The sequence below is a fragment of the Lepidochelys olivacea genome, assembly GCF_965140295.1.
Source record: "Lepidochelys olivacea isolate rLepOli2 genome assembly, chromosome: 12".
Taxonomy (NCBI): Eukaryota; Metazoa; Chordata; order Testudines; family Cheloniidae; genus Lepidochelys; species Lepidochelys olivacea.
In genome coordinates, this window is record NC_140422.1 from 23,195,107 (window position 1) to 23,222,626 (window position 27,520).

The 27,520-nt window shown below is 41.1% G+C and overlaps 1 protein-coding gene and 1 long non-coding RNA gene across 2 annotated transcripts in view; one reads left to right on the plus strand and one right to left on the minus strand.

Annotated features, from left to right (window-relative positions):
• Positions 1 to 21,875, plus strand: part of WDR88 (WD repeat domain 88) — a 31,974-nt gene extending 10,099 nt beyond the window's left edge. The window contains exons 3-11 of the mRNA XM_084644898.1: positions 2,029 to 2,117; positions 6,275 to 6,338; positions 6,869 to 7,007; positions 11,398 to 11,527; positions 14,625 to 14,809; positions 16,474 to 16,556; positions 19,771 to 19,839; positions 20,300 to 20,392; positions 21,345 to 21,875. Of these exons, the coding sequence (XP_084501024.1) occupies positions 2,029 to 2,117; positions 6,275 to 6,338; positions 6,869 to 7,007; positions 11,398 to 11,527; positions 14,625 to 14,809; positions 16,474 to 16,556; positions 19,771 to 19,839; positions 20,300 to 20,392; positions 21,345 to 21,467 (975 nt within the window). The 3' untranslated portion in view covers positions 21,468 to 21,875. The remainder of the gene's footprint in view (positions 1 to 2,028; positions 2,118 to 6,274; positions 6,339 to 6,868; positions 7,008 to 11,397; positions 11,528 to 14,624; positions 14,810 to 16,473; positions 16,557 to 19,770; positions 19,840 to 20,299; positions 20,393 to 21,344) is intronic.
• On the minus strand, positions 13,367 to 27,226 carry LOC311529155. Its single transcript, XR_014713783.1, has 3 exons — positions 27,049 to 27,226; positions 17,750 to 17,785; positions 13,367 to 14,330 (listed from the first exon to the last, which is right to left on the minus strand). It is a non-coding gene; the product is annotated as an uncharacterized lncRNA (long non-coding RNA).
• Positions 27,227 to 27,520: the final 294 nt, after the last annotated feature.

Sequence of the window (27,520 nt, forward strand, 5' to 3'; positions counted from 1 at the left end):
CTTGACTCACAGAAAAATAAAACAAGATTGTAAGTTTGAGTTTTTTTGTTTGTTTCAGCCTTAGAAAAAGACATGATGGCTCTAATGTCTGCTATTGGAGCACTGAAAAATAAGAAAGAAAAATCAGACTTAAAATAAATTTACTTTCATACAAATTCTCTGTATCATTCACAGCTGTTAAGTGAACAGAATAACTTCCAGTTGAAGTATCCTGTCAGGGGCAGCTGCTGCCAAGATCCAGACTGTGCACATTTCAAAAAGTGGGAGTGAGGGGGAGGTTCAAATGTAGCAAAGCTTAACTGAACAGCACAGCAGCCTTTGAAGGGGCATGTGCAAGTAAGGCAACTTACAGTGCCACACGCAGATCCTGATCCTGAAAACTCTTATTCAGATTCAAAAAATCCCCTTGAAATTAGTGGCACTACTTATATAAAATAAAAGCTTGATCATATGAATAAAGGAATAAAAATATGTTGACCTAGAGTTACCACTGAATGTCAAACTTTCTTTATTGTATTTGAAATGTGTTTAGGTAGCACTTCCCATTGTGTAAAGCTCAATTATTATTTTTATTACCCTGGCACCTAGGAGCTCTGATTGTGGACTAGGACCCCATTGTGCTGACCCCATTCTGTACAAACACAGAACCAAAAGATAGACCCTGCCCCAAAAAGCTTACAATCTGAATATAAGACAAGACACAAGGGGCAGGGGCAAGGAGGGGAGTAAAAGGAAAGGAGACAGCTTTGGTCAGCATGATAGGCTGTGGTCGCAGTACACTAGTAGTCTAACCTTTGTCGTGTTTGAAGGTTTTGACAGAGGGGATGATGAGGTAAGCTTTACAGATATTTACAGGGAGTGCCTTCAGGCATGAAAGGCAGAAATGTGAGAAAACACAAAGGTATTTGAAAATGTATCAAGTGGGCAATGGAGGTTGATGTCATGGGGTGACTGAAGGCAGGAGTTGACATCTCGCTTGTGAGAGATATGTAAGGTGGGGATAGGACATGAAGGGCCTTGAAAGTGAAACAAGTAGCTATGTTTGATGCAACATAGCTAGAAAGATGATTGCAGCAGAATTCTGAATGGATATGAGCAGGGCCAGATTGCATTTGTCAAGGACAGAGAAAAAAATGTTGCAATAAGAGAGAATGAGATGGTCTGAGAGCCTGGATAAATGTTTTAGCTGTGTGGATGGATAGGAGAACCTGTATTTCAGAGAAGTTATGCAAAAAGAATATGTAGCTTGGATGTGAGGGCTAGAGAGGACCTGGTGAAATTGGAGGAGAGGAGCTCCAGACCGTGACTGTAACAGTGTATTTAATGAGGTTAGAGATTAAATGGAGATAGCGTGGTAGTTGGAGAGGCAAGTGGGATCAAAGATGGTTTCTTTAAGATAGGAGAGACTAAAGCATGCTTGCATAGTAAGGAGAAAGAGTCAAAGGAGAGTGAGAGGTTATGGAGAAGAGAAGGGAGGGGTTAGAGTGTGCACAAGGGAGAGCAGGGGATGGGATGGCATCACAGGGGCAATGGAGGGATTAGAGGAGGAGAGCAGATGAGAAATGTCTGTGAGGGAGAGAAGGAGAAAATTGTATGAGGGGTTAAGAAGGTGAGCCAAGCGGAGAAGGAAAGTCAAGTTGTGTTTTGTCAATTTCCTCTGGGAAGAAATTTATGATTCATGGCTCTCATTGTGCTAGGCCCTGAACAAAATGTGTTCCCTGACTCAGAGAGCTTACAGTCAAAATATAAGACAAGAGACAACAGGTGGATACAAACAGACAGTGGAGTAAAAGGACATACTGAGACAATATTGGTCAGCAGGACAGGCGGTGGTCTCAGGACACTAGTATTGATGACTGATTTGTGGAACAGGTGAAAGGTCATTTTTTTCATGGATAAAGGTAATAATCATTCTATTTCTCAGATCAGATGTTACAACTGAGACCAAGTTCACTGATTTCAGATCTTTTATATGTTGCATTTTATCTTTTCAAAATCATTAATCAAGCTCCTTTGGATTTATTTAAGGATGTTGAAAAAGGTGTTCCTGTTCAAGTCTTTGAAGAAGAACACACAGCTCCCATTTCTGAGTGCAGCTTGACTCCTGATAACAAAAGGTGACATTTTATTTGTGGTTCATATGTAAGTATAAATAGAGAGGAGAAAGTGGTCTATTTAACTGCTAGATGTTACATTTTTACAGCAAATGAAAAAAACCAGAATGAAACTCAGAACAAATAAACTGAGTATTGCTCTGATGCTTCTATATATATAGATTTGTTAGAGAGGAAATTGAATTAATCTTTTCTAAATACACAGAGATAGCTGTGTTGAAGGTGATTAAAAATGTGCAGATAGAAAAACTGTTATGCCAGTTAGCTTATCTTTGACCATTTAATATTACTTTTATAATGCAGTAAAATGAATGATTGTTTTGGTGTAAACAGATGTGTTTGAAATTAGACACTAAATTATTGGAACAGTATTCTGTTGTTATATTTAGAGCAGGGGTTCCCAAACTTGGTTCACGGCTTGTTCAGGGTAAGCCCTTGGCAGGCCACGAGATGCTTTGTTTACCTGAGCATCCACAGGTGCGGCCGCTCACAGCTCCCAGTGGCCGCTGTTCACCATTCCCAGCCAATGGCAGTTGCGGGAAGCAGACACCACTTTTTACTCTCCCAGAATAAGAATAATGAGCTGATGGTGTCTTCAGAGAATGGAACACTACTTACTTTGTGATTCTGCTTTTCTGAAGAAGGATTCTTCACCCATCCACACGAGGCAGAGAAGGTTATTGTATTTACTATGTAGTGCAAGATTTTGTGGAGCTCTTGCTTCCCACTCTTTAAAGTAACTATCTGAAATGTTTTGGGGCCTGTGAAGTGGGAGCAGGCTCAGTTGGGGGGAATCCTAGAGCCAGCCTACAGTCATAAATGTTAAGAGCTTGGAGAATTTCCTGAATGACTTGTGCTGGTTGCACAAGACCCAAGAGCGAGGACCCTGCAAGGTGTTATCTTCAGAGAAGCATAATAATAAAGGTAAGTAATTTTTGTTTGCAGTAATATTAACAAAGTGCAGCTTTCCTCACTATTCCCACTGCTAAACCCTTTGTCTTCGTAATTTATTATCTTAAATGCCTTAAACTTCTCTTCTCAGGACTTTGTTGCCTCTCCCTATTCAAGTCTACACAAAGTGGATGAACTCATTTTGCTCTCCTACTGTTCCAGTTGTATCATCCCCTCTTTGAGTCTCTTCATTGACTTCCTATCTTTTAGTATAGTGAATTCAAACGTCTTTTCCTTAACTTAAAGGTCCAACCTAAACTAGCCCCTGCTGTTATGTCTTCTCATTCTCTCTTGTTCTTTATCTTCTTCATCCTCTCCATCTTTCTTTTCCTTCCTCTTCTTTGCACCTTCATTCATGCTAATCCTACACTTGGAACAGTCTCATGTCTGCAAAGCTCCTTCTCTACTTTCAGATCCTTAAAACTCATTTCTTCCAGGAATTCTTCTGATCTTATTCTCACCAGCAACTTGTCCAACACTCCTTAAAACTTTCTATTTTAGAACCCAATGCAATGCACATTAAGGAATGGGAATCTTTCATTTGGCTTCAGTGAGTGTTAGAACAAGCTCTTCCGGACACAGAACTTGTCTAGATTAGACTGAAAGCTCTATGTACTTAGAGATATGTAAATGTATACCACTGTATAAATGAATAATAATTCGTGAACTAGCCTAGGATCATGGGTTTCTTCTGATATTGGAATTAATATATTCAAAAAAGTTCTGTCTTGTCTGTATTGTTTATCAGCATTCTACATCTCTGCAGTCAACTGTCATAATTTTGTCAGGCGATGCATCTTATCTAATGTCCTGCCATGGACATTAATCACTACAGCAGCTGTGGCATACACAAACAGTTGAATGTGTAGGTCAAGAAATGTCTCGAAGGGTATTATTCCTGGTATTGCTATCAGTGGAGCATAGTCTAGATCAGGGGTAGGCAACCTATGGCACATGTGCCGAAGGCAGCACACAAGCTGATTTGCAGTGGCACTCACATTGCCCGGTCCTGGCCACCAGTCACGGGGGCTCTGCTTCTGGCCTGGGGTACCGGCCACTGGCCCACTGCCAGCTGGGGTTCTGTCCACTGGCCCCGCTCAGCCCGCAGCCGGCCACAGGTCCTGGCCACCGATCCGGGGGGCTCTGCTGCCCTCCTGGGGTCCTGGCTGTCGGCCCGAGGCTCTGCAGCCGCCCCGAGCTCTGGCCCACTGGCCCCAGCCTGGGGCAGTGAGGGGTGCAGACAGGGGCAAGAGGGGGCACAGCTCAGCACCCCCACCTTAAAAATTGTTCCAGTGCCACTGTACTGGGATATTTTTAAGTCCTGATTTGCTGCTTACATCACTATGACGCCACATGGAACAGCGCACTGCGTTTGATGTTGAGATTAGAAGGTACATGCAAGAACTGGAATCAGAATTTTCTGACAGATTTCAAGATTTCCAGCGATTTGGCCCAATGCTTTCTTTTCTAATTAAACCTGAAAAGTTCAACGAAAGCGACTTGGATTTGTCTGTATTTCAGTGGATGGGTGTTGAAGATTTCAAAATGCAGCTCATTCAGTTAAAAAGCTCAGAATTGTGGGCGTCAAAGTTTGGAGATCTGCGGAGTGCACTTGAAGCTACCGAGAGAGATCATGGGGCTTCTATTCTGACCTGCTGGATGTCCCTGCCAGTGAAATTTAAATGTTTGAAGAAAATTGCATTTGCAATGCTTTCAGCATTTGGATCCACATACCTGTGTGAACAGGTGTTTTCACACATGAAATCTGTCCTCTGTCCCTCTCGGAGCTGGTTAACACCTGATCACTGAGAAGCCTGTGTGCAGCTTAAAGTATCCAAATACGTGCCAGACATTGGAAAACTCAGCAAGGAAAAGCAAGGGCAAGGACCACACTAAACTGATAAGATCTGCATTTTAATTTAATTTTAAATGAAGCTTCTTAAACATTTTAAAAACCTTATTTACTTTACATACAACAATAGTTTAGTTATATATTATAGACTGATAGAAAGATACCTTTTAAAAATATTAAAATGTATTATTGGCACGTGAAACCTTAAATTAAAGTGAATAAATGAAGATTTGGCATACCACTTCTGAAAGGTTGCCGACCCCTGGTCTAGATCAATTCCAATCAAGTTGGAGGATTGGCAAAAAAAACTTTTAAGTAGTGACAAAACTTTGGTCACCGCACTTTAAATATGCTAACAGTGCCTTTTGCTGTTGCCTGAGTTTTTGAAGATTGCTAAACAAACAAGCAGAGTTTCATAGTTTGTTGACCTTTATATCTGTTTCCAGTCAAAAATAGCATTGATATATAAACTAGATATGGACTTTATGTGTTAGGTTATGTCTACTGAAGAGCAGAAAATAAATTGTAGATTGTCAGAAGACTAATGTATGAAATTCCTTGCCATCTAGGTTCCTTTTATTCTTTTATTATATTTAAAATCCATGTTCATGTTGAACTTATATAAAATGATATTCAGTGACATTGTAATAAATTGGTCAAAAACTGAACAAGTGAAAAGCCATTATGGTAATAAAGAATAACTATCATGTTCTTTAACATTCAGAATAAATGTATTTAAAATATGTGGGAATGTTTTAAGAAAAGTGTAGAAGAAAAAAATTAATGTGAGCTCCCATTTACCAGAAACCTGTCAGTTTCTAGTAAACTTTATTAAATGGCTTTGTTGTGTAATGTGGCTTTGTATTTGTGCATAGCAAGGTCAGTGGTGTTACGCAGCAATATCAACTCCTGAAAATGCAAATAACTAGCAACGAAGACACTTCACATTCATAACAACAAGCCCACCATAATTGCTTTATATTCATTCTAAAGTTAGTGATAATTAAATAACTTGTAATGGGACGAAATGAAAATGAGTAGGCTGTCTGTACTCAAAATTACATAGAAGGCATTCTTTTGTTAATTTCTAGTGCGAAAAATTCCAACTTTCATTTCAAAATTTCCAACTAACTCCTTTTTTTGGCAATAGTTTTTGCAAAAATATAAAAACAAAATATATTTGTCTTAAATTATTGGGAAGTAGAGAGAACAAATAATTTAACAGAATACTAAACGTGGTGTTTGTTTTTCTCCCCACAAAGACAACTTTTTATTGTTTTTACACTAACAGCATTTCAAGTCAGTTCTTTTAATGGAAACATTGATTGTTGTTTTTGTTAATGTGCTTAATTTTTAGAGTGATAACATCATCATATGATAAAACAGTAAAGGCTTGGGATATGGAAACAGGAAAAATGCTTGTATGTATTGATTTTTTCAATGAGTTTAGCTTTTAGCAGAAATTGGTAATATTATCACATTCATAAAGATTTTTAAGTTGGAGGTACAGTAAAAAATGCAATCCTCACATTACTGACCAATGTGGTCTAGTTGGAGTCTGTAGGCTCAGCTGTGAGAGCGATTAACTGTGTGACCTAGGGCAAGTGAATTTCTTGATGTGCCTCAGTTACCTCATCTGTAAAATAATACAAGAATGATTACCTCCCCAGAAGGCTATCTTGAGGTTTAATTCATTTAATATTTGTGGCCAATTTTATTACATCAGCTGGCCGGTGCTATCAAATTTTAAATTTATTGCTAATGCAAAATATTACGTGGGTTTAAAAAATTGAAATACTGTAAACACACATGTATCAGAGTTCATTAAAATATCAAACAGTAGCAAAAACTATTCCTTCTGAGCCTATTTATGGATTACAGAAGAACGGATAAGAAACTATGTCATAACTAATCCCCAAAAGCATGACTTTCCATTTATTTTCTTCGTCAGTGGACTGTCGACCAAGAAGGTCTTGTAACTTCATGTAATATTTCGTGTGATGGTAAATATGTGGTATCTGGCTTAGACATGGAAAATGCTATATGTGTTACTGATGCACTAAATGCCACAACGGTGGCATATGTTCAAGGTAAGACTTTAAAACTTCACATTGTTTTCTTCCATTCTTGAATCTTGCATCTGATGAGATAATTTTTGATTGCATAAAGAAAGTCATAAAAACTAGACTAATATTAAATTCAAGATCTGTTGGATTCAAACAATCTTTTGTGAGGTTGGGAAACAAACTAATGGGTAAGGAAGGGGAAACAGAATTTAAGAAGACATATCACAAACATGCCATCCACATATTTCTATAGGATGTTTTTGTCCAGTTACACTTTGTTCAGCTTTGTCAATGTGTATTAAAATGAGCGTGTGCAAGAATCTTAACCATATGTGTTGGTTAGCATTCTGCAACTCACTCTTCCTTTTCTCCCATCTCTTTCCTCTCCTTCTGAAGTGTTTGTTTTCTGTAATAGACTCCTCAGAGGATTTTTAATTCTAGATTTTTCAGGATCAGTAAATTGGTGTTGTCTGGTGTGAGTTCTGCATTTGAGGTGCACTGATGATGGAATGTATCCCAGTTCTCTAGGTCTGGTTAATTACTTAAGGCCCATGTAATCCCATGGGTCTGCACAAGCCCTATGCGCTCTTTAAGTGGTGTAGAAGGGCTTGGGTGGGCTCTGTGCATTCTGGTAAGTTGTATCCCAGGTCCGGTGACATGAGTTAATATTTCCTTCTGTTTTCTTCCCAAAACCTCTGTGATAGTTACTATGCTATCATAAAAGCACCAGGAACTGGATAAGAGATAGATCAATGATAACATGGTGCATGAGTCCACTTGTGGACTCATAGATAAACATATAAGACTGAATTCTAGTGGTTGCTTTGCAGTAACCAAGAAGGCTTGTGTGTTTTCTCTCCGTATGTACATAAACGTATTGTCTTGTCAAGTTAAACTAACTACAGTTATTTTGTTACAAATATCACTTTAGATTGATACAGTTTTTAACAATCTAATTTACTTTTCACAATTTATTCAATTTTTCTTTTTTAAACTTTCATCTCTTTGGCCTGTAAAAAACTGACTATTTAATATCACTTTGGTTTATAGTCATTTTCTGGTTTTCATAAATTGGCACAACAACACATATTTAGGATGCAAACATTGCAAGGGCATGTTTCTTTGATTTAAAAGAATATTTCCGTGACTTTGTTTTTGTTTCTAAAAAGTTTATAGAAAAACTTCTATTTCTATTAGACTTCATAAGAACTTATTTTTATAAAAATGATGTTGTGGAGAAAAATTAGCCTGACAGCGGTTTTGATTTTTAAGCACAATTCCCCTTTGAAAGCAATTTCAGCGCTGAGACTGCGGTCCAGCAAAGCACATCAGCACATGTTTAAGGACTTGATTCTGGGTTATGCTGAGTACCTTCAACTCCCATTGAAGCCTGTGGGAGTTGAAGATGTTGCAGAATCAAGCCCTAAACACCTGAGCAATCTCATAAATTAAAGGATAAACAAACATGTATTTAAGTGCTTTGCTGAAATTTCTAGTTCTTAAAAGTCAGAAGTACACTACAACTGAATGTAGTTTCAAGATGGACAACAGCTCCATTATTCTTTAAAGGGACACTTTTTGTGAATACAGACTAACACGGCTGCTACTCTGAAACCTGTCAGAACAGAGTTGGTTTACAATGACTTTCATGGAACTACTTACATCAGGGTGGGCAAACTTTTTGGCCCGAGGGCCACATTGGGGTGCGAAACTGTATGGAGGGCCAGGTAGGGAAGGCTGTGCCTCCCCAAACAGCCTGGCTCCCTGCCCTCATCCGCCCCCTCCCACTTCCCACCCCCGACTGCCCCCCTCAAAACCCCTGACCCATCCAACCCCCCCGCTCCTTGTCCCCTGACTGCGCCCCCCGGGACCCCACCCCCTATCCAACCCCCACTGCTCCCTGTCTCCAGACTGCCCCCCCAACCCTATCCACACCCCCACCCCCTATCCAACCCCCCTGCTCCCTGTTCCTGACCCCTATCCACACCCCCGCCCCCTGACAGGCCCCCTGGGACTCCCACACCCTATCCATCCCCCCAGTTCCCCGTCCCCTGACTGACCCCCCTGAACCTCCCCCCCATCCAACCGCCCCCTGCTCCCTGACTGCCCCCCGCAGCCCCCTGCCCCTTATCCAACCCCCCCCCCCTTACTATGCCTCTGAGAGCAGCAGGAGCTTGCAGCCCCGCCCCTCGGCTGGAGCCAGGTGCGCTGTCCACGGGGCTGCGGAGGAGGGGGGACAGCAGGGGAGGGGCCGGGGACTAGCCTCCCAGGCCAGAAGCTCAAGAGCTGGGCAGGACGGTCTCGCGGGCTGGATGTGGCCTGCGGGCCATAGTTTGCCCACCTCTGACTTACATGCTTAAAGTTTAACTATGTACTTTGCTGAATTAGGGCCTGAAAGCTTAAAAATCAATGGAATAGTGAACTAGTGACTTATTTTTAGATTCATTAGCAAAAAAAGAAAAATCTACAAAACTACTACTCCTTTGAATTTTAAATTTTAATTTAAAGCACAGTATAAGGATATGTTTTAATAAAGTTATTCATCAAAAGACAACATAGCTGAGATTTAGCCATAACTGAGGAAAACTTAACATATCCCATAACTTTTCCAATGCACTGTATTGCTTTTGCTGGTGTTTATTGTATCTTTTCAACTGAACTGTGTGTTGGGGACTTTCATGCTGTTTTAAAAAAAGACCCTTCCATGAGCTTGTTTTGTATACAAACTGGATGATACCATGGCTAAAAAAAATCCCACATATGATATACTGGATTTTGAGTTGTACCATGTACTTCAAATGTCCTTTAACTTTTTCCAGTTTATTACTTCACATGCAAATTCTAATCCCATTGTTGAGACTATTGCAAATTAGTGTTTAGATCAATAGGACTTTAATATATAGATTGAATATGATTGAATAGATGTTAATTTGTTGATAGGAAATATTTACAAAGATAATTGTTTTACTGTGTGCCTTGAAGTTTTACTGTGTGCCATGTTTACATGTTCTCATGGCAGAATAGCTGACAACTAATGTAACAAAGCCAATGAGGAGTCAGTATTTTCATAATAGAATTTCACTTTGGTAATATGTTGATAGTAAATATAATATTTATATTTGCTCATCTACAGTTTCATAGGACTGCTTAATTAATCAATCTATTGTATGATATTTCAATCTAGTGTAATTATCCCTCCAGATCTGTGAGGAATGAAGGTTGTCAAATTTAATCAGATAATGTCTGCAAGATTATTGCTTACCTTTTTACTTCAAAATTTCCTTTTGTCTTAGATATAGGCTCTTAATGTAGTGTAGCGTAGCTTGTAGTGACAGCACCACTACACCCTTTTCCCTGCTTGGAGAATAGGATAAGTGATCTATCCTATAGCAGCTGCCTATACTATTCCTCAGATTGGACAAAAATCAGTGTTTAAGGAGCAAAGTGCTGTGCCCTCCTCTAAAGAGCTAGCATATCAACGTCTTGACTGCCAGGTCAAGATTACTACTTTCACAGGCAGTTAACGAGAATGGCTTAGCAGAGAGAATTATCTCAAGTCATAAGTGACTATTTTGACATGCTATTCTTTCTAGGATATTTAAAAGAATTGTTATAAATTACAATTAAAATCAGTTTGGAGTACATTTCATGAAATAATGCATTTTTAAAATATGATGTTTGTGCAGGATTCTCACTCTTGGACTCCCTAGTATAAAATAGGAGGAACTATCTCCCCAAGCTTTTTAAGACTAAAGGTTAGTGGTAACAGGTAGGGAATCCAAGCCACCACCTCCACTTTTGTTTTATGCCCAAGGTTTAATTGCTTGTTCACATTATTGTTATTGGATTTGTTCTTGTTGCCTGCTGAAGTTGTTCTTCTGGGGTATTCCTAGAGCTGCTTAATCTCCACGAATTAGAATTTTGGCTAGAAGATATCATTAGAGAAGGGGGAATACTGACCTGCTTCTCTGAAGATATCATTTTATGTGATATTCTTATTCACTCAACCTACTTACCTCCTCTCTGATTTCAGAAGGGAATTTCTGGGGTGAATTTTTTTCTGACACTTTGATATGTTATTGTCCTACCTTTTGCCAGATTACATTTTCAATTTTTTTTTTGTTATTGGCTAATTTTTGTTTGTTTTTTTCCTTCATTTCCTACTTAATCGGGACTGGATGGTTTGAAGGGCAGTAAGTTAGTTCAGGTGTTTTGCATGACGCCAGTTGGGGAGGAAAGGGGGATTGTGCTCCTACTCACTGCCGTTGGTGGGAAAAAACCATCAAGAGTTCAGGGAGTTCTGCCTTTTTTGAACTACAGAGGTGAGACCCAGATGTGAGAATCCAGAAAATAGCATCTTCAAGGAAGCAGAATTACAAGATAGGTAATATTTTTGTTTTGGTTTTTATTATAGATCATCACAGAAGCACAATCACAAGATGTTGTTTTGACCCTGACAACGAGAGAGTCTCTTCGGTATCATCTGATAAGACCATAAAGCTTTGGGACATTATAGCACAATCCACCACTATCACAGTTAATGAGTAAGAAAAATAGTATATCTATATTAGGCAAGGTTTATATGTACTTTTAAAAAGTATCAGTGAAATTTGTGTTACAATTTATACTGGGAAAATGAACAGTAATTATGTAACTGAATAGCATAATACATGGAAAGGCTGAACAACATACTATCTAAATACATGTGTTAGCAGGGAATGGTCCCGCTATTATGGGGAACTGTCCTGGCTTATACACTTATACACAGTGAAATGGGTGAGCGAAAGGATCTGAGTCCTCACTCTCACTTCCTTTACCCAGAGGCTTGCCTGACCTCAAGAGCTCCCCTTCCACTCTCCTGTGTGGCAGAGTCCTCATAACCCCAACAAGGCTGGGCCCAGGATTCCTGGGGGGCTCAACCCCCAACCTTGTTGTGGTCACTTAGGGCAGGGGCTAGGGAATTCCCACTCTGGGGTGCTCTCTCTGCAGTGGATGCTTCCCTGATCCACTGATCATTACATGCAGTTCAAAGCAAATACAATTTCTTAAACAGCAATCAATTAAAAAAAATAAGGAAAAAATGGGAAAGGCTAAAGGAAAACACAAACAAAGGGACATCACAACCAGCAGTCTCTGGAATGTAAGGGAAGTTCAGTCTGTTCCTCACAAGTCCCAGGCCCCTTCTCAGGCTCTGGTTGTGCTGCAGGGATGCTGCGGGTTGGACACTTGCTCTGGCAGTGGCCACACGCTCTCAGGCTCTAGGTGGCAGGACCCTTCTTCCCAGCGTTGTCTCTGCCCTGTCAGGGTTAGGATCCCCCTCCAAGTCTGACCTGAAAGGCCTCTTAGCTGGGGGTGTCTCCCTACACTGGGCCTCCTGCCCAGGGTCCCTCTCGCTCTCACCAGCCGCTCACTGCACCTGACTCCGGACTGCTCTAGCACCAGTTCGACTCTGCCTCAGCTCCAGCTAGACTCTGCCTCAGCACTGCTGCTGCTCTGCCTCCAGCTCCCTGGGCTACTTCTCTGGCCCCTTTGCCTCTGGTTGCTGCAGCTCTCCTCCCAGATCAGGTCTGCTCTGTGAGCTGCTTCTGTGACTCTGCTCCCAGCACTGACCTGCTTCCTGGACTGGTTTTCTGGCCCCTCTGGATCTGGCACAGCTCTGCTCCCCAGCTCAGCTTGGCTCCTGAGCTTAGCCCCACTCTGTCTGACCCAGGCAATACCAGCTCACTGGGAAGGCGGGACCCCCCCTGGCCTCCTGACTTCTTGATTAGCCTGCCTGCCCTGTCAATCAGTTGGACTTGGAGCATTGGCCTCTCCCCGTTGTTCCTGGGGACTATCAGTCTCAAGGACCTGATTTCCCATCGACCTTTCCCCTTTCTTTTGGTACTGGGAGCTAGCCAACCAGAACACCCCCAATGAATTTTAGTAAGGGGACAACAGTCCCTTTACACATGGAAAGGTTAAATAATATGCTATATACAAGCTTATTGATGTGAATGATAGATGAGGTGCATCTGTCCATCTGTAAGCATTAACTAAAGCTAATCATAGTTTCTAGGTACTGAGACGTAGAATTTGATAGTGGAGAAAGCAAACAATAGCATGGGGAATGTGCTGTTGAACTGGAAGCTAGTCGTGATGTTTCTCAGGACTAGCAACACTGGATAATAACATTAACAAATGTGAAGAAGATGAAACACCATTTAACATGATACAGGTCTCTTAAAGGACTGCAAAATGGAACATATACATATGCACAGGATATATTTTTGGAGAAGGATAGGTCTTGATCTGAGTGTGGAATCAGAGTGAAATTATCTGGAGAGAAAACTCACAGCTGTTAATTCACTATCTAGAGTTGATGGCTTCTGAATCTGAAACTGAGGTGTGAAATTTGTACACTCCCTGGAACCAAAAGGTCAAATCTTGAGAGGTTCAAACTGTCCCTTCATCATTCTGAGGTAAATAGATTGACTTCTGTGCATTAACTGGAGGCATTTCAGATGAGAACATAACATCTGAAATCCAGTCTGATCATAGGTTTCAGAGTAGCAGCCATGTTAGTCTGTATTTGCAAAAAGAAAAGGATTACTTGTGGCACCTTAGAGACTAACCAATAGTGACTGTAAAGTTCCTATAGCACTATTCTTAATATTAGGGATTTCCCTGATATCCAGGCCACCTTGCTGTTATTGAGTGTGTTGCTGCATTTGATTGGTGTATGTGCATATAGCCTGATCCTGAGAGAAGCCCCCACAACTCCCACTGAAGTCAATACTACATGAAAATCCTTATATAAAGATAGAATGCTATAGTCTGTGTAAGAAGGGAGTATGCAACAAATGAAGATATCAGATGAGCTATTGAAAAACATTAACAATGGCAAACAAATTCAGTGGTTCTGGTTTTAAATCATAAAAGCATTAATCATAAATTGTCTGGATAAAAAGGTACTATTAAAGTTGCCCTTAAAAGGATTAGGAATTTACTTAGAATGGGAGACTCAGATCTGGAGCATTTTACTAATCCTTCTTTTAAATTGCAATGGATGTAGCACTGTTTCCTGCAGAGATGCTTGTAATCCCTTCCCCATTGTGGATTGCACGAATTACTAAAGTCCTGTCATGTTCTGGAACTTTGAGATTCTTTCTTGAGGTGCACCCCCTGTTCTCAAAATTGGAGTTCATTGTAGAATTGATTAAACTTTTCCATTGATTATATTTAGTTAGTTTCAAATCACCATATAGTTTCATTACATGTAGAGAGAGACATACAGTGCTGTTTATTTGAAGGCATCCATAGCTCACCCTTCAATGTTGCCTTTTAATTCAACTGGTGTATAGTGTTACCCTGTGGGTGACAAGAAACAGGTGATAAGCTCTACTTAAAACTCAGTTAGTACTGGATCCTGTGAGATGTTAAACACTATGACTGCATCCAGAAAAGCACTTAATCACATGCTTAATCTTTTGCAAATGAGCAGTTCCAGTGACTTTTACAGAACTACTCAGATGATAAAAGCTAAGAATATGCTTCACTTGATGGGTCAGAGTACTCAGACCTTGCAAGATCAAGCCCTTACAGCATTCTAATGGCTTTAAAAATCACAGTATCCTGTTGCAGTCATTTTCATGTGTATTTCAGGGCACATACCAATGTCATCTCAGACTGCTGCTTTACCATAGATGGTCATTACTTGTGCACGGCATCTTGGGACAAAACCTTAAAAATATGGGATATAAAAACAGGGGAGTTTCGTTATCATGGACCTATTTGCTTGAACCAAGGTCATGAAGGTTCTGTTAGTTCCTGTGTTTTTAGCAAAGATGGTGAGTTATGTTAAATACCATTATACACATCTTCAAGTATATACATGTACTACATTTCAGATAAGTCACAGGGGGTCACATGCCAATCACATGACTAATTTATTTCTCAATTTCAAAATTAAATGTTTTTCATTTGGATTAAATGGCTACCCACATAATGTAAGTAAATTGAAATTGATGGTCTGTATTCTGCTTTACTCAGACATCTCAAATGCTGCTTAATTGATATAATCGTCAAAGATTTTCTGTAAAAAGATCATATTGAGAGAGTAGATTGAGTAGAAACAAACTACTGAGCCACCTCATGGATTGAATGCTTGCTATTATCCACCTGGTATTAGTTAATGGTTGTAAGGCACTCTGAAAATGTAAAACACTATATACAGTATATTGGTACATATTATTATTGTTAAGCATATTGAATGAGAGAGAGAGGTTGTCACTGTGTATCTTTAGTCAGTACCTCCAGGAGTAAAGTTTCTACATGGTTCAATCCACATTTTCCAATAATGTGATATTTCAGAAAAAAAAATTTATGGCATTTTGTGAGATATAGTAGTAGAGCACTATGACTCCTCTCTATAAAATGGCTGATATTTTAATACTTTTGTATCCCAGGTAATAACTGTGTCCTGGACTAAATAATCTCTGAAGCTGAAGCTTAGGTGTTAATTTGCCTGTGATATTGCTATTGCAGAGATAAAGAAAACACCATCAACTTGTTATATTGAAATGTTGTCTCTCCTCTTTGCTGTGCTTGGCTACTACAAATCTTTATGCCTTGATTGGCTGTTTCTCTCAGAACTTCCCGTCTTTATACCCATAACAAACATGGCCTTTTAAAGTACTGACCCCTCTTCACCTTGTGATCCCATCTAAACCCAGTCTTCTCAGTTCGGTGATTTCAATCCTAAACTACACACTTGGGGGAAAAAAATGCTGGGAATGAAATTATCGAAGGTGGCACCAACTAGTTTGGCAGTAGCATTCATAGGGATAGTAGCTGACTTGCAGATAGGCCTCTGAACAGTGGTATTTGGAAGTATCACCTCTGCTTCAAAAATCTTTATTCTGGTTCATTCTGTTCAAAGCTAATCTGATAGAGAGATCATTACAAGAAAGTTTTCTTGACACTTTCTTGACATTTTCCCACTATTTCTGTCCCATGTTAGAAGAATATGCTCTATTTGGAGTCAAGGAAATAAATTTACCTCAGGAAAGGTTTTGGAGAAGCTTCTAGTGAATGAAGTGTATTTTAGCCACTGGTTCTTAACTGCTGCAAGTACTAAACTTACCAGTAAAAGAAAAGCTATAGTAATTAGTAAATGTGATTGTTTCGCTAACCAAAACTTAGTAATTTTACAAATAACTTTTTGCTATTTTAACTTTTTTAAAATAAAATGTCTCATCAAATTTCATGTCATCAGCATTTTCTCTTACTTTGTATGCTTGGTTGTATTTTTGATAACTTTGAATTTTATGCGTATGTTTATACTCATTAAAAAAATTCTTGGACTTCCATTACCTTGCTAGAGCATACCTAATACTAGTGCATTATTTAAATTCTGTTAACAGTCTGATCCAAGTCTGGATGGAGCTTGTTCTGTTTAGTCTGTATAAAAAAAAACCCAGAGAAATAATATGGCATCTAATTTGTGTTTTAGCATCTCTTGTAGTGTCTGGAGCATATGACAAAACTATAGCTCTGTGGGATGCAGGAGCAGGATATAAAAAGCTAGCGTTAAAGGTACTAAATTCCTATTTGCTCACTAGTTTAGTGAGAAGCTATACAAATCTACAGCTAGTATGAGTATTGTATATCTCTTTACATTAACTGATGTGTATGTATTTTTCTCTCTCTTCCCCCCACCCTAACCCTCATAAACATAGACAAGAATCTGTTATGTACTGTATGTGACTTTAATTTCTTGGGGACAACATATTCTTTTATAATTACCGGCAAGGCTATTTTCTTTGTCAGATGTGTTATTAACATACTACTAGATTTCTATCTTACTGCATCAGCTGTGATAGTAAATGCATTGTGTAGAACAGCATATTTACCATGGAAGATCATGACTTCCCCCAGTAAGAGACTGGTCAATGTGTGTATGAATTTAAAAATGCTACATGCCTTTGTAAGTATGTATGTATCCATATAATATAATGGTCTACATTAAAAAAAAGGTTAAGGTCACAAAGGAGATGCACTCAAAAGTTAGGAAAGGCCATAGTTAAGGTTGTCCATTCAACTTTTACTCTGCCCCCACGTTCATATGTATTATAATACATCTTTCGTTACAGGTTCATGATCAACCACTCTCTTATTCAGTGTTTGGGGTAGATGATGCTTAGTAAATGAGGCAGCTCCCAGCTGTGTGATATTTACTTTATCCTTATTGCTCAGTGCTTATAGCCCTTGTTCCTCATTCACTACATACAGTATGACTGCCTCATACCTGAGGCAACAAGGTGGTACATCTGTGGAGGAAGCACATTATGGTATATAGGAGCTAGTAAGTTTAGGACTTTATGGTACAAATTTTCAAAGGCCCTCCAAAATGTACCATTAAAATTTTATTATTGACTTGAAATGATCAGATATTAACTGTGAACATGATGGATTTTACCTTTTAAGAGTACAACTCTTAATTTCATGCTCTGACATGGTGTCCTTAATTCAGTTTTGGTGACCTTAAGATTGGTCTGCTGCCATGTGCTGTACATTGACTACCAAAGAAACACACTCATTGCCTGTAGCAAGTACAGAATACAGTAGCTGCACAGTCACTGTGAGAGGGCAGAGAGATTCAGGGTATCTGTTGCTCTGGTCCCTGCAGTTTGCTGGCTGGCTGGTGCAAGAACTGAGTTTAAGGTTTTATTTTGAATGGTTAGCTGTATCATTTTCAAAAGGACTCAGAGATAGTGACTGAAACTTACAGGTGCCCTCCTTGTACTTGGGTTCCCACTTTGGAACTGTAAATGAGAAAAGATCAATATTATAAATCTGAATAAAATTCTGAAGCCAAAAACATCAGTGAAATACCTTCATTGCTGAAAAAGACACTTAGCTAAAATATTTACCTTCAGAATTTTGTTTCTTCAGTCCCACTCTTTGTTACTCACACTTAGAACTGACTCTTTGGTTTTAAAGAACTCACTTTGAACCCAGAATCTAAAATAAGAATTATCCTTGTTGCAAGTGACTGGGTGTGGAAGAGATCTTGAGAGCACCGATTATCATCGCCATGAGGACAGACTGCTTTTGATAGGGAAGATACTGTTATGCTCTAGAAGAGTATGATTCAATAAGTCAGTCACTTCCAATGTGATTTAGGTATCTGATATTAGTGTCCAATGCCTGTAGGTTTTAAAACCTTTCAGTAGATCCTAGCAGTGAATTTAGAATATTAGTGGTGTTGACAATAAGGCTATTTTTTTGTACCTCTGGCATACTTTTAATCCCATCTTTTCAAATTTGTCTGTGTAACGTGCTTGTATTATTTACACATGCAGTTACTTTGACTGTATGCACAATAATAGTAATTTTACATGTAATTTTGTAAAGTTCGGCCACAATATGCATAAAGTTGGGCCATAATATTGGTTTGATGGATGTTGGGTAAAAATTAATTGAAGCTGGTGAGTGCGATAGCTGCCATTCATTCAGGATAAATGTAAGGAGCAGTTAAGCTCCTTTTTGGAGTAAGATAGTTGAAACAATAGGAGAACCATCCCAAAACACAGGTCACATGCAAGGCTAGTCAGGAACCGAGCTACGTGGGAGGAGGGTATGTGGGAGAAGTATGGGTCTCTGGGTATTGTTTGATGGAGATGTGCACATCTGTGGGCAGGAGCAAGCAGAGAGAAGCAGCCAAAAAGCCAAGCAAACAGCAAGAGAAGCCCTGGAAATGTGGCTGGGAAAGAAAGCAAGAAGAAGTTTATTGGGCAGAGTGCAAGCTGAAAAGAAGCTTTGAACTCTGAGCAAAGAAACTGCCTCCTGTTGTCTGATACCCACTGTGTTCAGAGAAACAAAGACTTTGTGGACATGCTTTGTAAATGAAAAGGATTGCATCAAAGAAATACATGACTCTAAAATGGCAAATTTGCCATATATCCTATTAAATACGTCTTTGCCTTTCTCCCTGTATTTTAGAAAATATTAATGCGTTTCTTTTTGATAAACATTAATCCATAATTTTCATATGTGAAGTTTGTCTATCAAAAGGCAAAAACATCATTTTTTGAACTCTAGGAGTTTTCTCATTAATTCTATTAATTTTTTAATATATTCACTGTGTGGGTTACTTCTTCATTTTTGGTTTTAGGTTGATTCTCTTCTTGTGGTAGGAGACCTAATGGTGCTCTCACAAATCTCCATGCATGCTCAGTGATCAGTTGTGCAGCAGCAAGAAGGCCCAGCCCACCCAATGCAACTACCTGCCTTCTGAATCATCTCCCTTCCCTTGAAGTGGGGAAGGGCTGGTGGCTGTCCTCAAAGCTCTCCCCCTTCTTGTCACCTGACCCACATCTTCAAACTGCTCTACACTGTGTGCACTAGAAAACAACTCTTTCCCTGTCTTCTTCCCTCCCTCTTTCTCTATATATATTTTGCTAAATTATTTAAAAATGTAGACAGGAAAACACACAAACAATCACACACACACAAGGAGGACTGGAACTAAAAATATCTACCACACTGGCTGCCAGCACTGCACCCACCAGAACTACAATTCTAACTGAGATGCTGCTGTTACACAAACCACAGATAGCGGATCAGGCAGTGTCAAGTATATGCAGAAAAAGATTAACCTGATAGCAGCTGTTCTTCTGACCAGGGATGAGTGAGCATGCACAGAGGTTTTGCTTAATGTAGGAAGGGCTGCCCGAATGGATTTGTGGTGAAGACAGCTATTTATTTTATTATAAAAGTAATAAAGTTACAATTTGCTTTGCTCCAGGGCCATGGAGACTGGGTGATGGATGTTGCAATTAGCAACAACAAGAAATGGATCCTTTCTTCCTCAAAGGTAACAACTAACTTACAGATGTGGTATAGGAAGCTAATTTGGAAACAGATTTCACTGTGTATTTCAATATTTGTTTTAGAAAAATTATAATTTAATGTAACAGTTGACCCAGACAGTCTTTCATTTGTAGTTTTACGATCAGTTGAAAAGCAATTACAGAAAATATTAAAAGGAACTTTATATGTAGGTGTACATGTTTGGTGTGACCCATAAATTCAGTTTCTAAGATTACTAAATATTTGTGGTGAGTAAAACAATTATTTGTTTTCAAAGTAATGACAGTTTTAAAAATAATGCCCATCTCTTATCCAAGAAATTTTCCTGGCTTATAAGTAGAGTTATTTGTGCTTTGTGCAACTGATGAGGCCTTTATCCATTGGACAAATACTGTAGCTTGCTATGGTGCTTGACCAGTGATAACATATAAATACATGTCCTAATTGTTGTTTCTGACTTTTAGGATGCTACTTTGAGATTATGGAACATTGAAAAGGCTGATCATGTTCCTGCGGCAATAGAAAGCAGAAATACAAGAGGCACAAAAATAGTTCAGGTAAGCATTATGTGAAGGTACAGCTGATGGGTCTGCCCATATAGTCTCAAGTTACACCTCACTCTGTTCAAAACCAAAATGTGAATGGCTGCAAGGACATTGTCAACAAGATTGCTGGGTTCAAACATTGATTTACCTTATTTTTGTCTTCTGTTCACAAAATTCATGTAATTATTTATATGTGAGTGGGGGAGGGAGAAGAGTAAGGAATTTCAAAACAGATGCATCAATGCTTTTCTTTGTTTTTTTTTAAAAAGTATTTGGTAAGGATGCAGAAGTCCATGTACAGATGCCATTGTATTTTTAGAAACAATAGTAAACCAGATTAATTTTTTTTAAATAAAAAAATCCTTTGGCTTCCAAACCTGATGCTTAGTAGTGTGATTGGCTGCATATTTAGCAATACTGCTGGCCTCAGGTAGTGGTATTCATGCACTCATGCACATTTATGACTCCCCAATAAACAAAACAAATATTGAGTTTACAAAAGAAGGAAAAGAAAAGGTATGAAATCACTACCAGAGGTTAAGAGGAGGGGGAAAAAAAGAAATTTTGATGACAATTCAGTTTTAATTCCAATTAAACAATTTGTTCTAAGCCGTGTGAGATTGGGAAAGGAACCCCATCTTTATTTGTTTTGTAAAACCCATCACACCTCCAGTGCTGTATAAACTAATAATAATAAATTTGCTAAGGCAATATCACAAACTACAAAAAGATACTAGTAAGTTTAGGAAAGCTTCCTGCACAATGACTGAATGAGCCTGATTTTTCAAGAGTATTGAGCACACACTGCACCATTTGAAGCTAATAAGAGCTACAAGTGCCCAGCACCTCTGAAAATCAGGGCTGTATATTTATAGTTGAGCATCAGTTGTAAGATAATTCATGTCTGGCACATATGATTAACTAACATCCTTTTTGTTGTTTTTTCATGTTACATTTATATCAGTGTGAAGAATGTGAAAAACCTTTCTCACTCCTACAGTGTGATGACTCTGAAGCGGTAACCAAGTGTGTATTCTGTCGACTGGCTTCTCCTTCGAGAAATATTTTGCCATTACCCCCATTGTAGTGCCTGATCTCTAAATTCTTCCCAACAGACTATTTGTGCAAATACATTTGAGTTTTTAAGCATATGCCTATACCTAATTGTGATTATCAGTATATTATATTGCATGTAAATACAGAGCCAAGGACTTCCTCCATACTTCTGTGCCATACAGTAACATCTATGTTAAAAAAAAATTGCTTATTCATTGTACACATGTGCAATATACATACTGAGTTTCACCATGTAACAGATGACCGGATCAAGTCCTAAGATTTTAAATCTATTCATATTGTACAAGAAAATAAAATTACATCCATCTCCTTTAAGTGAGCACACTTAATAAAGGTGGTTGTAACAAAGAAAATATGTGACTAAGTAATTTGCTGACAGTTGTCCTTAAATTGTGTAGAATAAAACCATCTTTTTTTACTATGGAGTGGAGTATACTGGAAATATGAAAAACATTTGCATCAATTGAAAATGCTAAAGGGTTTTGAAATTTGAATGTGGAGAGGGCATTTGGACCATGAGGTTTGTATTATCTTGCTTCCAACATCCCTTATAAAATGTTTCTAGGAACTTTCAATCACAAGAATACGTTATTATTTGTGTTTGACATGACATATGCCAAACTAGTCCCATATATTCAGGACCCAATCCTGCCAGCACCCTCAACTCCAGCACTGCTCAGGATTTGTCCCTAAAAGTCTATACCTCTTCACCAGCTATGTGAGGATGTCAATTAATATGAGATTAGTGTTTCAAGATGTGGGGACCTCATTCATCAAAAACGTGTTTCAGCAGATTATATTATTTTAAAAGGGATTTATAAGAAGAAAAAATATATTGTACCTGGATATGTAGTAGTCTGGAATGTAGTTAAGCTATGAAATAAATGGAACTCTATTATGGGTCTTTCTTTCTTTTTTAAGCCATGTGAATTGTGTAGCCTCGGTAGCTACAGTTGCACTTGACTCCAAGGTGAAAAGAAAATGATTTTTTAAGAAATAATATGTTTTATCCAGATTTACTGCTTTGAATAAAACATGAGGTGACAAGCTGTAACATATCCCAAGACACTGTCCTCTTTTTCCTCTTAATTAAATATCATTGGTTTGCAGTAAAAAGTTGAAAAAATGCAGTTTGTATGGTGCTGGAATTATTTTTGCAGAATACATAAAATGTGCCTGTCTTATTGTTGGAATAATTACCCTTAAATATGAATAATAATACTGAACTAATTTCTGCATGTTTGAAAATAATCTCAGTTTAATTAAATAATATTCTTATAATATTTGAATTAGGAATGTCCTTTATTTGCTCTTCCTGTCCCATTTAGCTGAAAAAATCAAAGCGCTAAGATTTTCCATTGAGAGAGCAAAACTAATTACTCTATAGAGGGTTATTTTTGTGTATAAATAGTGTGACATTCAGAGATGAATAGGTTGGAAATTTTCTTTTGAAAGGGTCTTTTATTTCCCAAATTAATAAAGACAAGTCAAACTGATACTTTGCTGTCGGAAACATAAGTCTTATTAAATCAGTTTGTATTTTACTGCTTATTTGACAGAATCAATTTGATAGACCAAGACAAAGAATAGAGAGAACAGGAAATTCTACAACTGTATCATAGACCAGTGGTTCTCAACCAGGGTTCTGGGGTCCCCTGGGGGGCTGTGAGCAGGTTTCAGGGAGGTCTGCCAAGCAGGGTCAGCATTAGACTTGTGGGGGCCCAGGGCAGAAAGCCGAAGCCTGAGCAATGTAGCTTCGCAGGGGCCCCAGTGCATGGGACCCCGGGGAATTACTCTGCTTGCTACCCCCTAATGCTGGCCCTGGTTTTTATATGCAGAAAAACAGTTGTTGTAACACAGGTGGGTAGTGAACATAAGACCATAAGAACGGCCACAATGGATCAGACCAAAGGTCCATCTAGCCCAGTATCCTGTCTTCTGATAGTGGCCAATGCCAGGTGCCTCAGTGGAGTTTTTATAGCATGGTCGGGGGAGGGGGGGCGGACTTCAGAAGGAAAAAGGTTGAGAACCCCTGTCATAGACCATTTAAACCAGTTAAGTGCTTGGGAATATATAGCTTATTTTGGGCCTGATTTATAAGGTAGGGCATTCAAGAGTTACATAACAAACTTGTTTGATGAATAAAGGCTCAAGAACTCCCCAAAACTATCTACTGTGTCCCTTTTAAGCTAGTAGCACCATCTGCACTGCTGCCGGACTTCCTATGTTTTTGCACTTCTCTGCAGGTAATTATGACTGCTCTTGTGGGTCTGCTATAGGAGAAGGAGAGGCATACTGACATAGCCATGAGTTGGTTCTAAGTATGACCCTTGAATCCCTGGCTTTACTGTTGAGGAAACCGTAATTATATCCAATTCTGTAATCAGATCCATAACAGGAGGATCCCTGTAACCCCTACAGATCTGATTGCAGGACTGGAGCCGCAGATTCAATAGCTGTTGTCATAAATATAAAGGGAAGGGTAAACACCTTTAAATCCCTCCTGGCCAGAGGAAAAACCCTTTCACCTGTAAAGGGTTAAGAAGCTAAGATAACCTTGCTGGCACCTGAGGAAAAACCCTTTCACCTGTAAAGGGTTAAGAAGCTAAGATAACCTTGCTGGCACCTGACCAAAATGACCAATGAGGAGACAAGATACTTTCAAAGCAGGGGGGGACAAAGGTCCTCTCAGTCTGTGTGTGATGCTTTTGCTGGGACCAGAGCAGGAATGCAGGTCAGAACTCCTGTAAAGAGTTAGTAAGCAATCTAGTTAGATATGCATTAAATTCTGTTTTGTTTCAATGGCTGATAAAATAAGCTGTACTGAATGGAATGTATATTCCTGTTTTTGTGTCTTTTTGTAACTTAAGGTTTTGCCTAGAGGGATTCTCTATGTTTTGAATCTGATTACCCTATAAGGTATTTACCATCCTGATTTTACAGAGGTGATTCTTTTACTTTTTCTTTAATTAAAATTCTTCTTTTAAGAACCTGATTGCTTTTTTCATTGTTCTTAAGATCCAAGCGTTTGGGTCTGTGTTCACCTATGCAAAGTGATGATGATTTTTATCAAGCCTTCCCCAGGAAAGGGGGTGTAGTGCTTGGGGGGGATATTTTTGGGGGAGACATTTCCAAGTGGGCACTTCCCCTGTTCTTTGTGTAACACTTTGGTGGTGGCAGCTTTTAACCTAAGCTGGTAAGATTAAGCTTAGGGGGTCTTTCATGCAGGTCCCCACATCTGTACCCTAGAGTTCAGAGTGGGGAAGGAACCTTGACAGCTGTTATTTCTATTTTTAAAGTCATCAGTTTGCTTGGCATAGCATGAAACAGAGCATTTGCCCCAAGAAGCTAACAGTGTAAAGGCTCCCTGAGAGAGGAATTCCCACTGATGTCTGTGGACATTCTGCATGTGGAGGGCTTACCAGACCTGGATCTAAATTAGAAAAAAATAATTTAAATTATATGCATCTTGTGTAGACAAGCCCTGAGATTCACAACCTGGGCAGCAATCGATCCAGCAGGGGTCAATTTATCGCAACTAGTATAGACGCGATAAATCGACCACTGAGCACTCTCCCGTCGACTCTGGTACTCCACCAGAACGAGAAGCGCAAGCAGAGTCGACAGGAGAGCGTCAGCTGTCGATTTACCACAGTGAAGACACCGCAGTAAGTAGATCTAAGTATGTCAACTTCAGCTATGCTATTCATGTAGCTGAAATTGCGTATCTTAGATTGACCCTGCGCGGTAGCGTAGACAAGCCCTCTGTGAGGTGCATGTATGGACAGGTCTACACTACAGCGGGGATTGACGCTCTAAGATTGATCCACGGTGGTCAATTGAGTGGGTCTAGTTGACCTCTGTACTCTACCCCAGATGAGAAGAATAAAGTAAATCTCCTGTCGACCTCCCGTGTTGTAGACCCTGTGGTAACTCAACCTAAGGTACATTGACTCCAGCTACGTTATTCACGTAGTTGGAGTTGCATAGTGTAGGTTGATTTATCACGGTAGTGTAGACATAGCCTATGTCTGCAACCTGCTATTGTGAGACTGGCTCCATAGCTATGCTGTTATATCCATGTAGCATAGATAGGGTTGCCAACTTCCTAATCGCTGAAAACTGAACACCTTTGCCCCGCCCCTTCTCCGAGGCCCTATCTCTGCCCTGCCCCTTTCCGAGGCCCTGTCCCTGCTCACTCCATCCCCCCTCCCTCCGTCACTTGCTCTCCCCCACCCTCACTCACTCACTTTCACTGGTCTGGGGCCAAGGGGTTTGGTGTGCGGGAGGGTTGGGGTGTGGGTTCTGGGAGGGAGTTTGGGTGTGTGAGGGGGCTCGGGGCTGGAGCAGCGAGTTGGGGTGCAGGAGGGGGTGAGGGGTGCGAGCTCTGGGTGGCGCTTACCTCAGGTGGCTGCTCGGCAGTGGCTGGCATGTCCCTCCAGCTCCTAGGCATGGGGTGGGGGCCATGGGGTGGGGGCCATGGGGGCTCTGCACACTGCCCCGGCTCGAGTGCCACCCCTACATGTAGGAGCCAGAGGGACATGCCAGTACTACACCGGCTGCTTCCTGGGAGTGGCACAGAACCGGGTAGGGACCCTGCAAGCCCTGCATCAACTAGACTTTTATTGGTGCTGACCGGAGCTGCCAGGGTCCCCTGTCCAACCGGATGTTCCAGTCAAAAACCGGACACCTGGCAACCCTAAGCATAGATGCAGTCTCCAGTGACAGAAGGGCTTTTCTGTCACTGTTGGAACACCAGTTCTCCAAGCGACAGTCTCGGTCAAGGGAAGCATTCTTCCAGCAACCATGCTGCATCGATGCCGGGGTTTGGGCTGGCATAGCTATGGGCTCGACATACCTCCCACCCTCTCCAGTGGCTAAAGTGGTATGCCATGCCCCACAGGTTTGGCCAGTCTGCCCCGAGAGAGAGAGATGGGGTGCTGCTGGCCAGCCCAGATTTGATTGGCAGGGAGACTTTTAGCACATGGGGTCGCAACACCACTCAAATTTGGTCCGGCTGCTGCTCCGGAGATGGGGGGCAGCCAGACCAAACCGGACTGGCACCGTGACACTGTGCGCCAGGTCCCAACACCACTCGGTTTTGTGGGGCGTTGCCACCTGGCACGTGGGGAGGCCCAGGACAACTGCCCCTTTTGTCTCCTCTCCTCAACCGCCCGGCCCTGAAGGTGGGAAATGTTCTGGTTCACCCAGGCCACGGGCCGGAGCGTGCAGGTCAAAGCCGGACAGCCCCACGGAGCCCAGGCCGGCCCGAGGTCTGCTACGCTGCTGGGCGGTGGATTTTTCACCCCCCGATGCCCTAGCTAGGGTGACCTACATGTTAGGTGTACGGCAGCCCTGGGCGGCAAGGGCAAGGTGCCCCCCCCCCGGCTCTTTGAGGGTTGGGGTGGGTGCCTCTGCCAGGCTAGGAGGGGCTGAGAGCAGCGGGAGGCCCCCACCCCCCGCGCTGTTCGGGGTGCCGCTGAGGCGCGGGGGATGGGAGCGAGTGCAGTATTGTGCAGCGGGCTCGCAGCACCGCGAGGAGTATTGGGGGTGTCGCTTGCACCCCGGCCCCACGCGGTCCGAGCACCCACCTCCCTTTGTGTGCGGAGAGTGGCTGCCGTGCCATGGATGGGGCCGCCTCGCCGCCCAAAGAAGCAGCCGGCGCCGTGGCTTAGTTGGTTAAAGCGCCTGTCTAGTAAACAGGAGATCCTGGGTTCGAATCCCAGCGGTGCCTGCGCGGGCCGGGCTCCCGTTTTGCCCCGGGTTACTTTTATCTCCGCTCCCTGCTTGTCCCCCAGGGCAGGGACTCGTAGCGGAGCCGCCGCTGCCAGCAGTTCAGCTTCAGCAGGAGCCGCCGCCGTCAATGGAGCCGGATCTCCCCCTTCCCCTTCCGGAGCCAGCGGCCGCCCTGCCCGCAGCCATGATCCCGGGCACCCCGGCCCCGCCCCGAGAGCCCTCCGCGGCCCCTGCGCCGCTTCCCAGAGCCCTACAGTGCTTGGCCCCTGCCTGCTGCGCTGCGCTGCGCCCCGCGTAGTGCCCTGCCCCCACCCCCCTGCCGCGCTG